General features: G+C 40.3%; 1 protein-coding gene across 5 annotated transcripts in view; it reads left to right on the top strand.

Annotated features, from left to right (window-relative positions):
* Window positions 1-13,388, top strand: part of nek1 (NIMA-related kinase 1) — a 35,920-nt gene extending 22,532 nt beyond the window's left edge. For all 5 annotated transcript variants that reach the window (XM_061882945.1, XM_061882948.1, XM_061882947.1 and 2 more), the window contains 7 exons: window positions 2,698-2,750; window positions 2,847-3,064; window positions 8,071-8,225; window positions 8,479-8,843; window positions 11,640-11,773; window positions 11,865-11,997; window positions 13,276-13,388. In XM_061882945.1, coding sequence (XP_061738929.1) covers window positions 2,698-2,750; window positions 2,847-3,064; window positions 8,071-8,225; window positions 8,479-8,843; window positions 11,640-11,773; window positions 11,865-11,997; window positions 13,276-13,310 — 1,093 coding nt within the window. In that variant the 3' untranslated portion in view covers window positions 13,311-13,388. The remainder of the gene's footprint in view (window positions 1-2,697; window positions 2,751-2,846; window positions 3,065-8,070; window positions 8,226-8,478; window positions 8,844-11,639; window positions 11,774-11,864; window positions 11,998-13,275) is intronic.
* The last annotated feature ends 1,100 nt before the right edge of the window (window positions 13,389-14,488 follow it).

Below are 14,488 nucleotides of genomic sequence, written 5' to 3'. Positions count from 1 at the left end.
GCAAAGACTTACTGTGGGACAAAGACAGCGTCTACAACATACAACCGGACATGACATGCCTATCAACAATGTCCCCACAAAGAATGATGAAAACAACTGAAATATTCTTGATTGCTAAAGCAAAGTAGATGCGGGAAATATCGCTCAAAGGAAGACATGAAACTGCTATAGGAAAATACCAAAAAAAGAGAAAAAGCCACCAAAATAAGAGCGCAAGACAAGAACTAAAACACAGCAAAAAAGTGCAAATAAGTCAGGGTGTGATGTGACAGGTGGTGACAGTACACCTACTTTGAGACAAGAGCTATAGTCATGCATGCTTGCTTATGCTTTAAAGTCATATCCAACAATTGCGACAGCGACTTTTTACTGTCAACTGAGTTTTGTTTTTTAATGATTTCTGCTGGTGGTGTGCCTCCGCATTTTTTCCAACGCAAAAAATGTGCCTCGGCTCAAAAAAGTTTGAAAAACACTGCTCTAGACCGCCAAAAAAATATCAGTTTTTCTGCTGTGGTCTATATGGACTGTAGTGGTACACAGTTGTAAAACATGTTTTCACCACTTTTGGCAGTAATGACAATATCAAAGAGAAGAAGTCTGGAGCTAAAATCATAGAGAAGTTTTTCAACCGCAAAAATTATGACTAAATTGGTGCTTTATTTTAATTTGCACTTGACAGGTTAGTTAGAAAACATTTTCATCATTAACTTAGTTTATATATTGTAGAACAATATAATTGTATGGAAATTTATTTTTCATCTGTTATTTACTGTATATGTCCCTTCTTCTGCAATTGTTGAGTGGGTCCTGGGCACCTTTTTGTAGAAGTTGGGCTGCTGTACAGTAATATAGACACACACACACACACAGTTCTTGAACACAACCACTAACCTTCTTTAAGCATGGTTCGTCTGTAAAAGTCTGAATAGTAAAATTGTTTGTACCTGACAAGTTTCGGCTACTTTGCCTCTGCAGTCTTCATCAGAGATGACACGTGTTGTTGTTGTGATGTTGTGTGTAAAGAGTTATGTGGGTTGTACTGTCCCACCTGAGGGAGTAGAATGGCCGATTGTTTGTCGGACAGCCAGGTACGGCCCTGTAGGACTGGGAAGCGTCAGCTTGGGTACAAACAATTTTACTATTCGGGCTTTAATAGACAAACCTTGCTTATGAAAATGTATTATCAGTAGGCCAAATGGACATCTTCATCATACAACCACTAACCTGTGAAAATATGTTCAGTGATCAAGCAATCAATCAATGTTTACTTATATCGCCCTAAATCACGAGTATCTCAAAGGGCTGCACAAGCCACAATGACATTTGGCTCGGATCCCACATAAGGGCAAGGAAAAACTCAACCCAATGAGAAACCTTGGAGAGGACTGCAGATGTGGGAACCCCGCCCCCTCGGGCGACTGATGCAATGGACATCGAGTGGGTCTAGCATGATATTGTGAGAGTCCAGTACATAGTGGATCTAACATAATAGTGAGAGTCCAGTCCATAGTGGATCTAACATAATAGTGAGAGTCCCGTCCATAGTGGATCTAACATAATAGTGTGAGAGTCCAGTCCATAGTGGATCTAACATAATAGTGAGAGTCCAGTCCACAGTGGATCTAACATAATAGTGTGAGAGTCCAGTCCATAGTGGAGCCAGCAAGAGACCATCCCAAGAGGAGACAGGTCAGCAGCGCGGAGAGGTCCCCAACCTCGTCCACCCCGGGTCCCGACTTTGGACAGCCAGCGCTTCATCCGTGGCCATCGAATCTGTGCCCCCACCCTCAACGAAGAAGAGGGGGCAGAGCAGAAAAGAAGATCAACTGGTCTAAAAAGGGAGTCTATTTAAAGGCTAGAGTATACAAATGAGTTTTAAGATGGGACTTAAATGCTTCTACTGATGAAAACTCTCTGTTATCGGGAGGGCATTCCAGAGTACTGGAGCCCCAATAGAAAACGCTCTATAGCCCGCAGACTTATTTTGGGCTCTTGGAATCACTAATAAGCTGGAGTCCTTTTGAAGGCAGATTTCTTGCCGGGACATATGGTACAATACAATCAGCAAGATAGGATGGAGCTAGACCGTGTAGTATTTCATACGTAAGTAGTAAAACCTTAAAGTCACATCTAAAGTGCACAGGAAGCCAGTGCAGGTGAGCCAGTATACTGTAAGTGTACATCTATATATGTATATATGTATATAAAGGTATATACAGTATAGGTATATATGTATGTATATATGTATATAAAGGTATATACAGTATAGGTATATATGTATGTATATATGTATATAAAGGTATATACAGTATAGGCGTAATATGATCAAACTTTCTTCTTGTCAAAGGTCTAGCAGCCGCATTTTGTACCAACTGTAATCTTTTAATGCTAGATGATAATTTGCTGTGCAATACACTACCTTATATGTATTATTTTTAAATAATTTAGCCCTAAATTATTAATTTAGTCCAAACATATGTAAAATTTGCTCAGATATGCCGTAGTGAAACACCAAACAGCGATTATCAATTAACCGTGAAGGCGCGAAATTAGAGGCTTGAAGTAGCGAGGGGCGACTGTATTGGAAAATACTCAGATTTTTACAGTTCCACTCTTGGTTTTATTTTGAAGTTGAGATGGTAAATTAAAAAACTACAGCAAAAGCATTGTTTGTTTGACAGTAATGTTTTCTTCCAGGCCACCAGAGAGCACTGCAAGCCAGGGAGAAGCACTTGCTGGGAAGTTGGACGGTAAGTTAAAAGTTGTGATATCCATACAGTGTGATTAATGCTACACTTTTTTATGATATACATGCTGAAATACACGCTTATCCTTCCCTGCTGCAGGTGCATCCCAGAACGAGGAGCCCTTGTTTATTAGGTTGCGCTCTCCAGCTCACAGGCGAACATCTGTGCTAGCCTTGCTCTCCGCTCAGTCTTCAGTAGATGAATCCTCCTCCTCTCTAGCGTCTCGCTCACGCTCCGTGTCGCCACTGCGCTCCAAGCAGCACAATGCCCTGCTCATTGGACTCTCTACTGGCATGTTTGATTCCAACAACCCCAAGGTACAAACCTGCAGATTTTATTTTGTTTAACTGGACAAGAAATGACCAAATATAGTGTTGGCAACCCTCTGCTGATAGTGCCCACAAAACTTTGGCCGCAGTAAATAGTAATATAAACTAGACGTTAGGAATTTTTGGGCACCTCACAATTCGATCTGATTCCGATTCTTAGGGTCGGGATTCAATTCAGAATTAGTTTCTCGATTCAACACAATTTTTGCAATGTATTTATTATTGGTGTGATTATAATAAAACCTTGTAAAAAACAAAACATCTATTGAAAAACCTTCAACTGGTTGCTGCCGTATAGGCGCAGTGCGTAAGCATGTGGATGACCTAAAAACGTATTTAAAAAAAAAAAAGTATTTAAAATCCGGTAAGGTTTATTCAGGTGTACTGTAGAGGAGGCTACGCCGGATAGTCCAACCTCGGATTCAGGAGGAACAGTGTGGTTTTGGTCCTGGTCGTGGAACTGTGGACCAGCTCTATACTCTGGGCAGGGTTCTTGAGGGTGCATGGGAGTTTGCCCAACCAGTCTACATGTGCTTTGTGGACTTGGAGAAGGCATTGGACCGTGTCCCTCGGGAAGTCCTGTGGGGAGTGCTCAGAGAGTATGGGGTACTGGACTGTCTGATTGTGGCGGTCCGCTCCCTGTATGATCAGTGTCAGAACTTGGTCCGCATTGCCGGCAGTAAGTCGGACACGTTTCCAGTGAGGGTTGGACTCCGCCAAGGCTGTCCTTTGTCACCCATTCTGTCCATAACTTTTATGGACAGAATTTCTAGGTGCAGTCAAGGCGTTGAGGGGTTCCGGTTTGGTGGCCGCAGGATTAGGTCTCTGCTTTTTGCAGATGATGTGGTCCTGATGGCTTCATCTGGCCGGGATCTTCAGCTCTCACTGGATCGGTTCGCAGCCGAGTGTGAAGCGACCGGAATGAGAATCAGCACCTCCAAGTCCGAGTCCATGGTTCTCGTCCGGAAAAGGGTGGAAGTCCATCTCCGGGTTGGGGAGGAGACCCTGCCCCAAGTGGAGGAATTCAAGTACCTAGGAGTCTTGTTCACGGGTGAGGGAAGAGTGGATCGTGAGATCGACAGGCGGATCGGTGCGGCGTCTTCAGTAATGCGGACGTTGTACCGATCCGTTGTGGTGAAGAAGGAGCTGAGCCGGAAGGCAAAGCTCTCAATTTACCGGTTGATCTACGTTCCCATCCTCACCTATGGTCATGAGCTTTGGGTCATGACCGAAAGGATTAGATCACGGGTACAAGCAGCCGAAATGAGTTTCCTCCGCCGGGTGGCGGGTCTCTCCCTTAGAGATAGGGTGAGAAGCTCTGCCATCCGGGAGGAGCTCAACGTAAAGCCGCTGCTCCTCCACATGGAGAGGAGCCAGATGAGGTGGTTCGGGCATCTGGTCAGGATGCCACCCGAACGTCTCCCTAGGGAGGTGTTTAGGACACGTCCAACCGGTAGGAGGCCACGGGGAAGAATCAGGACACGTTGGGAAGACTATGTCTCCCGGCTGGCCTGGGAACGCCTCGGGATCCCCCGGGAAGAGCTAGACGAAGTGGCTGGGGAGAGGGAAGTCTGGGTTTCCCTGCTTAGGCTGTTTCCCCCGCGACCCGACCTCGGATAAGCGGAAGAAGATGGATGGATGGATGGATGGTATTTAAAATCCATTCATCCATTTTCTACTGCTTGTCTCGTTCGTTCTCGGGAGGTCGCTGGAGCCGAATTCAGCGACCCCCTGCAACCTCAAACAAAATAAATAAATAAATAACTACAAATCTTTAATTTTTTTTTCTTTTTTTTTCTTTTTCTTTTTTTCTAATAAAAACATGAATTGCTTTCAGAATCAGGATAAATAAGAATTTCTAACTGAAAGTCGATACATTTTTTTGAGCACCCCTATAATAATCCCTGTCTATAGTGGCCACGTTTAAAGTACCTGTAGAGAAAAACAGGTGGCCTCGATATTGAAGCTATTATCATATATATCGGATGTTTGACACCGAAAGACTTACAAAGCTCCCGGGTAAATAGATGTGATCATAGTGGTAGAGGAAGGAAATACAGATCCCGTATCACCAACAACAGAGCAAATCATACAGACTGAGTGAGAGCCAAAAATTGTTACTTTGGGAAAATTATGTTCCAGGCACTTATATAGTTGATCCTGAATATAAGGATGATGAGCTACATCTTTTAGAAACTCAGCTAAACAAATCCAGTTGTAGTGAAACACTAAGTACTATGTAGCAGTATTGCTCAGTGCAAATACAAACATAATAAAACAATAGCTTACTGGACTGCAATGTCTGCTTTTACTTTGATGACGACTGAGAGGAGGTCCATAAGAATTCATCTTGATCCACATCAACAAGGAAAAGTCTTCCTGCAGACACTCTCTTTGGTTGTGTGTGTTTGTCTCCATCACCAATTGAATGTCACAGATGAACAACTTCTAGGTTTATGGTTAAATCCTCCTAAAATCCAGATGAGAGACATGATTTATAATTTATCTTAACTTTGATGAGCCGAGACGCGGTGATGCGGGAGCAGCAGGACATTGCAGCCAGCTCACAGTAAAGCAACAGAGGGCTATTTACCGTAGTTGTGGGTTATCAATCCGCCGCTAAAAAAGGGTTTGTCTGCGTTAGCACTTATAATAATATGGCTTATATTTGGTTAATATTCAGGTCACAATACATGCATAGTATTGTTTGCGAGTTTTGGATGGTTATTTAGAGGGTTTTGTGGGCGGAATAGAGAGCCCCCATTGACAGACTATTATGTATTTGTTTACTTAGAATTTGTAAAAAATAAAGAAAAGCATATGTGTTCATGTCTTTATATAGGGATTGTGAATAATAGACAGCATATCGCTCTCTAATTTTTGCATATTTCCAGGATGCCTTATCTGATACTTTGGTCAGAGTGCAGAAGTGTTAGTCCAGTGACGTCAATCTACCCAAATCACCAAAGACATTCGGGGCATAACATTAAAAATAGCTAGCTGAAATTTAGGCATTTTGTGATGTTTAGATGGTATTTTCACATACTTTGCGGAGTCTAAATATAATTGGATATGCTCTAATGGCAATGAAACACAATTAAGCATTTAGAGTCAACTTGTTTTTCCACTCTACTTGTACTTTAATGCGCCCATTTATTTTGCATCCCAGATTTGTTGTTCTCTTACTAGTGTAGCAGCCCCTACACCAAAAACCTTTTTGCCGATGTGCTGTTTTTCCCCGGCGAAACTTCACCATGACTTTTGCAATTGCACTAAACAATTAATACAATTTTGGGGGTGATCTGGATAATAGTCTGGATTCAGAATTTTTCATTTGTACATGCTAGATAAAGACGTGTACATGTACTTGCAGAGAAATGGCTGTCAACCTGTCTCATGGCCACTTTTGCTCTTTCTCTGTGAGTGGTTGCTACAGACAGGTTTGGCTGTGTTGTATAAGTTATTAGGGCTGTGAATCTTTTGGCACCGCATGATTAAATTTGATTCTTGGACGTAGCCATTAGATTCACAATCGATTCTCCATTCAAAATCAATACTTTTTTAAAAACATTGGGTAGTTCTATGATTTACTGCATTCCTCCATAAAATAGACAACAGCTCTCATAAATGTATGTATTATTTAAAATAAAACTGTTTTTGTTTAATAAAATTCTACTCAAACATGTAATAAAGTCAAATACAAATAAGGCAACAAGAGAAGTATCCCACACTTTGCTTTTCTAAAATAAATCTGTACATCAACAGTGTGAATTGCCTGAATGGCTGGACAGGACAAATAAATAAAAACAAATATATATATATATATATATATATATATATATATGTATGTATATATATATATATATATATATATATTATTATTATTATTATTTTTTTTTTTTAATGGATTAAGAACCGTTACAATTAAGAATTGCAATTAATTCGAAAATCAATTATTTTTTTACACTTATTAGTTATTCTGGACCGGGTAATGTATAATATTATTTATTGCTCATTTTATGGTGTTCTGTTTACTTTTGAAGCTGTATGTAGAATTGGGTCCACTGGTTGCATCAGCTCTGTGCTCTTTTAATATCTTTCATGTCATTTGTGTTCTTTAATGTTAAGATTAAGATGAGTTTATTACAAAGGGGACAATGCAATTTTATAAAAAACATGACTACACATGGTTTAAAAAGCCAGAATTAGCCAGAAGGTTACTTTTCCTCTGTAGTCCCCTTGCCATGATGTAAAAAAGGCAGTAAAATTACAATTTCAAAGAAAAAGAAAGGTAAAAGACAAAATGGGAAAAAGCTTACAATACATATATCATATAATAAAAAAATAAAATGCAATATAACATTTACCATGGCATCAAAAAAGACCCAATGTGGAGGGGGGCGTGGTCAGCGGGCCTGCCGTGGAGCGGGGTGTGAAAGGACCGGCCACGACGCACACCTGGCATGTGATTGAATAACCCAGCTGGGACTGCTCATCTAATTACCTGCCATGCTCATTAGAAGCAGCCAGGCCGAGACACGGTGGTTGGGAGTTGGTGTTATGCAGCAGACGCACACTGGACATTCTGGGACTGAAAAGTCACCAAGCAGAGTTGCAACCTGGTGTGTTAGCACAATAAAAGATTGTTCAACCCAGACCCCCGGGCTTCCGTGCTGATCTTTTTCGGTCAGGAGAACCCACACGATGGAAACCTGTACACTCATCTTTTAGTGCTGGCAGCTGTTTTTAATGTTTTTGTTTCCCTCTTGTTTTAATGTGATTTTAACTTATTTTTGTGTACTTTGTTTCTGCACTGCCACCACTTAATTTCCCTATTGTGGGATAAATAAAGTATTCTATGTGGACACCCAGGCCAAGATGCATGTTTTCAAGACATAACATTATTTTACCTGGTATGTCTTGCTTGTTAAGAGACTTGTAAACGTGGCAGCAAGGAAGTGGTTTTGTAGCGGTAATCTGCATGATCCTTTCAGATGCTGCGGACGTGCTCCCTCCCAGACCTCAGTCAGGTCTTCATCTCTCAGCGGGACTCTGCCATGACCACCGAGGACCATACTGCCCCGGACAACATCGTGGAAAACGAGAACCGGGATGAAGCCAAAGATGAGGACCTTTCTGAGACCGAGGAGTAAGACAATCACACGAAAAAGAGGCATACTTTTTGCAACAGCGGTCAGAAAATCATAAACACAGCAGCCATCGCCGTGCAAGCCTGTGTAATCCTGTCTTTTCTGGGAAACCCGTCGTCAGTGTGGGAATGTGTGTGTGAATGGGCGAATCTGGAAATACTGTCAAAGCGCTTTGACTCCTTTAAAAAGGGGTAGAAAAGTGCTATACAAGTACAACTCATTCACCATTTACCTAAACTCCTTGCCTTTTAGCGCTTACGAGGATGAAGACCTCCGGGATATCCGGGCATCCATGGAGCGACTACTGCAGGAGGAGAGTGAACTGATGAGGAACCCAGCACAGGATGGAAGAGGGGACTTCAATGGAAAGGCTGAAGATGAAGACATTTTCAACAGGATGGCGGCAGAGCTCGAACAGGACAACAACAACATGGCTGTAGGTGATGATGACAATGAGGCGGACGCTGATGATGATGATGATGAAGAGGAAGATGATGAGGGCGAGGAGGATGAAGATCGCTCCAACGGGAGTCCGGGTGATGAGGAAGCAGGAGAGTTACTCAGCAGTGGTGTCGGGGAAGACCTCAATAGCCAACTGAATGAAGAATGGCATTCAGGTAGGACAGCATGTTTTGATTAAAGATTGGCATTGGTTAAAAAATAAGAAGAGGGATGCACAATATTTTTTTTTTCAAACTGATAAATCGATACTGATAACTTTAAAATGGGTGTTATTTTTTTAATTAGGATTTAATAATAATAATAATACTTTTTATTTGGTATAGCGCTATCATGAATACTCAAAGACGCTTTACAGGATGAAAAATGTAAAATATAAAACAGTTCAAAGTAATAATATAAAATACAGGAAATATAAAAGAAGTAGATAATACAGGACAATTACAAGACGGGACATTACAGGACACAGAACACTAATCACTGGTTAAAAGCAGATCTGAATAGGTGTGTTTTGAGAAGGATTTTGAAGGTAGGAAGGTCAGAGTAGTCACGGATGGGTTTGGAAAGAGAGTTCCAGAGGGTGGGAGCAGCGATGGAGAAGGTTCTATCATCCCAGGTCCAGAGCTTGGTTCTGAGTGGTGGGGAGAGGAGGTAGGCATCAAAGGAGCGGTGGCTGTGTGAAGGGGTATGGCGGTGAAGCAGCTTGGTGAGGTAGCATGGGCCTGGTTTTGGAGGGCTTTGTGGGTGAGGAGGAGGATTTTAAAGTGGATCTGGTGAGGAACGGGAAGCCAGTGGAGTTTCTGAAGGTGGGGTGATGTGCTAACGGCAGCGGTTGAGTTTTGAATGTATTAGAGTTTATTGACAATTTTGCAAGATGAGCCGCAGAGGATGCTGTTGCAGTAATCAAGTCTGGAGGTGATGAAGGCATGGATCAGGGTTCCAGCGACATGCAGCACATGTGCATTTAATTGTACTTTCTTTGCGGCTGGCTTCGGGTCAGCTCCTTAAGTCGTCTCTGCAGGCTTTCAAAACACGATTGTGGCGATGCTGGCGTTCCAGGTGGCTGAGAAAGTTTGATGTGTTGAAGCACAATGTTTTTTCCCTGCTCACGGAACGCTTCCTGAACATTTAGCGCATTCAGCACACAAAATGTCTTCCCCTGAAACCGTGAAGAAGTCCCACACGATCGATGAATGAGCTCATAGGAAGTTTACGACCTCCTACTATCACATAAGAGAAAAGGAAGGAGCGCTTGATTTACTCACCTTAGCCCACCCACAGCACAGTACGGGTGGTCTTGCCTCATTGGTTTGTACTTTTTTTTTTATATTGGTTAGTGAAACTATTTTAAAATTTTAGCGAATTCATTGGTATGATGTCATAATTTGTCATATGATTGAAATTGACTGATTGAGACTTATATTAGTAGCTTGCACAGTACAGTACATATTCCGTACAATTGACCACTAAATGGTAACACCCCAATAAGTTTTTCAACTTGTTTAAGTCGGGGTCCACGTTAATTATTTCATGGTACAAATATATACTATCAGCATAATACAGTCGTCACATAAGTTAATTATCAGAGTATGTACTTTGATATATTTATATTATTTACAATCCAGGGATGGGTTGTTAGGTTTGGTTGATATCAGCACTTCAGTCATCAACAATTATATCATGTGAGAAATGGACATTGTAACAGTGTAGGTCTCACTTCGTAGGATATGTACAGCCAGCGGTGAACATAGTGAGCTCATATTGGAACAATTCAAAAGAGTGAAGGATTTAGCGCATTTCCAAAAGCTTACCTTTAAGACAGTGTCAAATATTACTTCTTCCAATATTTTTTCAATAAATTCATATTAAACACGCTAAGAAAATATCGCTATCTCTAGGCCTTAAAATTGCTCTGAAATTCTGACGTAATGTATTTGTCAAAATTGGAAAAAATGGGATATAGAAAATAAATGTCACTATTTCAATGTTTTTACAAGATTATTTGGTCTTCGATTCAAAGTACATTTGTACTAAAATAATATTTTTTTTAACGCCATACATTTCACATCACTTGGTATGATTTGCATGTGCATCCAGCATTGTTTTACTTGAAGTGGATCTGTATTCTTAAATGATGCAACGTGTGGTCCTGCTGTGCATATAGAAATATACAGTATATGTGTTGATATTTGGGATGGCATGGTGCAGTTGGGAGAGTGGCCGTGCCAGCAACCTGAGGGTTCTTGGTTCCATCCCCAGCTTCTACCAACCTAGTGCTTCTACCAACCTAGTCACATCCGTTGGGTCCTTGAGCAAGACACTTCACCCTTGCTCCTGATGGGTCACTGTTAGGTCCTTGCATGGCAGCTCCCTCCATCAGCGTGTGAATGTGTGTGTGTGAATGTGGAAGTAGTGTCAAAGCGCGTTGAGTACCTTGAAGGTAGAAAAGCGCTATACAAGTGCAAACCCCGTTTGAAATGAAACGTTCTTAAACTGTTTGACTATTTGCTCACGCAGTTGTGGACAAAGGGGTGTACCTCGCCCCATCCTTTCTTGTGAAAGACTGAACATTTTTTGGGAAGCTGCTTTTATACCCAATCATGGCACCCACCTGTTCCCAATTAGCCTGCACACCTGTGGGATGTTCCAAATAAGTGTTTGATGAGCATTCCTCAACTTTATCAGTATTTATTGCCACCTTTCCCAACTTCTTTGTCACGTGTTGCTGAAATCAAATTTTAAAGTTGATGATTATTTGCAAAAACAAAAAAAGTTTATGAGTTTGAACATCAAATATGTTGTCTTTGTAGCATATTCAACTGAATATGGCTTGAAAAGGATTTGCAAATCATTGTATTCTGTTTATATTTACTACAACACAATTTCCCAACTCATATGGAAACGGGGTTTGTATAACCCATTTACCATTTACCATTTACCACTATTGCATATAGACAGCAGTGAAGAGGAGCAGGAGGGAGAGGCGGAGCTTTATGACAGCATCTTCAGTCGCTTGGAGGAGCATCGCTTCAACTTGGAGCAGCAGATGGGCTTTGAAAAGTTCATTGAGGCCTACAATAAAATAAAGGTCTGCCATGTTTTCCCCTTTTTTTGAAACCTAAAACTCATCTGTTTGGCCTTCGTATTCATGTGCAGTTACATGTCCCCTCACTTTTCAGGCAATACGGGATGATGAAGATGATAATATTGACCTGAGCTCCAGTTGGGCGTTTAGCATCCTGGGGAATGAGCACCAGCATTTGTATCCCAACATCCTTCACCTGGTGATGGCAGATGGTGCCTACCAAGAAGGTCAGTAACAGGAGTGAGCTTTTCTTTAAATTACGGGGGCAATAAAGTTGTATAGTAAATGAAGAGTTTCGTATCCATTCAAAGTTCCCCTGCATATGTGTCTCCTCAAGAAAATTTCAATTCATGATTGAGGAAAACCTCCAAAAAGTATCTCAAACTGAGCAGATGGGTTGGACACTTGTACAGTAGTACCTCGACCTATGTGTTTTTCAGGATACGATCTGTCTCCCGGTTCAATTTTTATGCTTTACCTCCTAAAGGTCTTAGTGGCCACATGCGTGGACAGCACCTTTTAGCTCTTATTTCCAAAATGGTGTACACTACTGAATTGGGGTCTTATGGCCACTTACGTGGACACTTACACTGCCATCTGGTGGTGTCAGGTGAGTATAACATACAATGGAATTTTGAAAAAAAAAGTGTAAAAATAAAAATTTGCGTGTCACTACACACGGAGTACACATCTGTGTACTTCTGGACTAAGTACATCATATCAAAAGAGGATTTTTATTTTCTATTCTAATTAGGGTTCAATAATCCCAAATAGCAAAGAGAAATAAAAAAAAAGAATGTAAACAAACAGCTTGGGCCTTAAGAGGATAACCTCTGCAAGCAAAAAATGAGGGTTAAGAGCCTCCCTGCCACTAGTTGGCGTAGCGAAAGTACTGAACCCAGAAAATTTGACTAAAACATCTGTTCTTGCTAGGCTTAGCTTATACTTAGAGATGGAATTTGTTTTTCCAACTATGAGAGCAAAGAAAATCAGTATGAAGGACAGTGCTAAGAAGAAGTGGATGACACACTTTGAATTAAACAAATAAATCATCAATAACATGACAGTGTTTAACCAACTTGGCGAAACAATCCGAGCGCAGCACTGCTCATCATTCATTTCTTACCGCTTGTCCCTCTCTTGTAAATGGATGTCCGCCGCAACTTAAGTAATAAATAAATAGGAAACGCTGCATCCTCTTCTTTTTTTATGCTCTGCGTGTGACAATTTTTTGGAAAAAAAAACATGATTAGCGGCTGGCCACAGACTGACTGGTGCCAGCTCGCTAGCTTAAATACTAACATGAAAACAAGAGACATTAATGTATTTCCCCAATCTTAACTTATTTTAAACACATTACTGTCGGACCAACTAAGATATTAACTCTTTAAACTTGTTTGTTCTATCCTCAGGAATACAAGACAGAAGTATTTTTATATTGCCCACCGTATGGGAAACCTGAATAGTAAACATGGACATAAAAACACATCTCTCTTGTCTTTTAGGCAATGATAAGTGTTTATCGCAGTGGAGCCACTGACAGCAACGACAATCTGCTTCCTTTCTGACGTCTTCCTGGGACCCACAACATTTCAAAATAAAGCTTGCTTGATAAATACCGAAAGTATCCTTTTTAGTTTTCATCAACTGTTGAAATTGTTGATTTGAATGTTCTATACCAAAATGTTTTTCCTAATAAAAAACTACATGTAGTTACTATATATATATATATATATATATATATATATATATATATATATATATATATATATATATATATATATATATATATATATATATATATATATAAAATCAGCAGCTGTCTCATAAATTCTCAACTTGTCTGACTTGTTCTTTTTCTGGGTAAAACATGTGCTCTCTCAGGTGTTTTTCATCCAACCGTGGATTTAGTCGAGTTTGTTCCACGTTCCACTCTGCCAACTCACCTTCAGCATCAATGTAGCATTTTTCTTACTCCTTTTTTTAATCACACTGCAACTCTTGATACAGTTTGGCTGCCTTTTGGTACCAATTACATACTGCCGCTTGACTGGTGGTACTGTTCTATGTCATATGTTTTTTTTTATCAGACTGACATTGTCTTATGATTAACGGTATGCCAATCAATCATGTAAATGTTTATTTGAAATAAATGACTGTTTAATTTCTGTTCTGTTTAGATTGTGTCTGTGGATTCATTCAGACAGAACTCCCGGGGAAATAACTTTTTGTTAAGAATACCAGGTAAGTATTTGATCCCTGCTGATTTAGTAAGTTCACCCTTAAAAAATAAACAGTATTGTACAATCGACCCAAAAAAGGCTGTCTAAAAATAACTGTTTCGGTTATAATACACTTTTCCACTGCTTGTGGCAGCAATGATGATCTTAACAAGTTGTCTGGAGCTCAAGTCATCAAAACGTTTCTTAAACGCAAAAATTATGCTAAAGTGTTGAAGCAGTGTTTTTATTTGCACTTTAATTTTATTGACAGTTTATTTAAAAATATACATTTATTAATTTAGTTAGAATGTATTTATTTTTTTACTAAGTAATTGTTAGCCCTGGGTTCAGTGGACCCGGACATCTTCTGTGTAATATAAATGTGTAGGGGGGGTGTGGTCATTAAATATGTATTCTGATATATGTTCTTTACAGAAAATGAGCCAAAGTCAGTGAGTCTCAGTTTGAAAAATTAATTGTATCTTTTTTTTTTTAA

Source organism: Nerophis ophidion, linkage group LG22, assembly GCF_033978795.1.
Source record: "Nerophis ophidion isolate RoL-2023_Sa linkage group LG22, RoL_Noph_v1.0, whole genome shotgun sequence".
NCBI classification, from domain to species: domain Eukaryota; kingdom Metazoa; phylum Chordata; class Actinopteri; order Syngnathiformes; family Syngnathidae; genus Nerophis; species Nerophis ophidion.
This window is presented reverse-complemented; position numbering and strand designations above follow the sequence as displayed.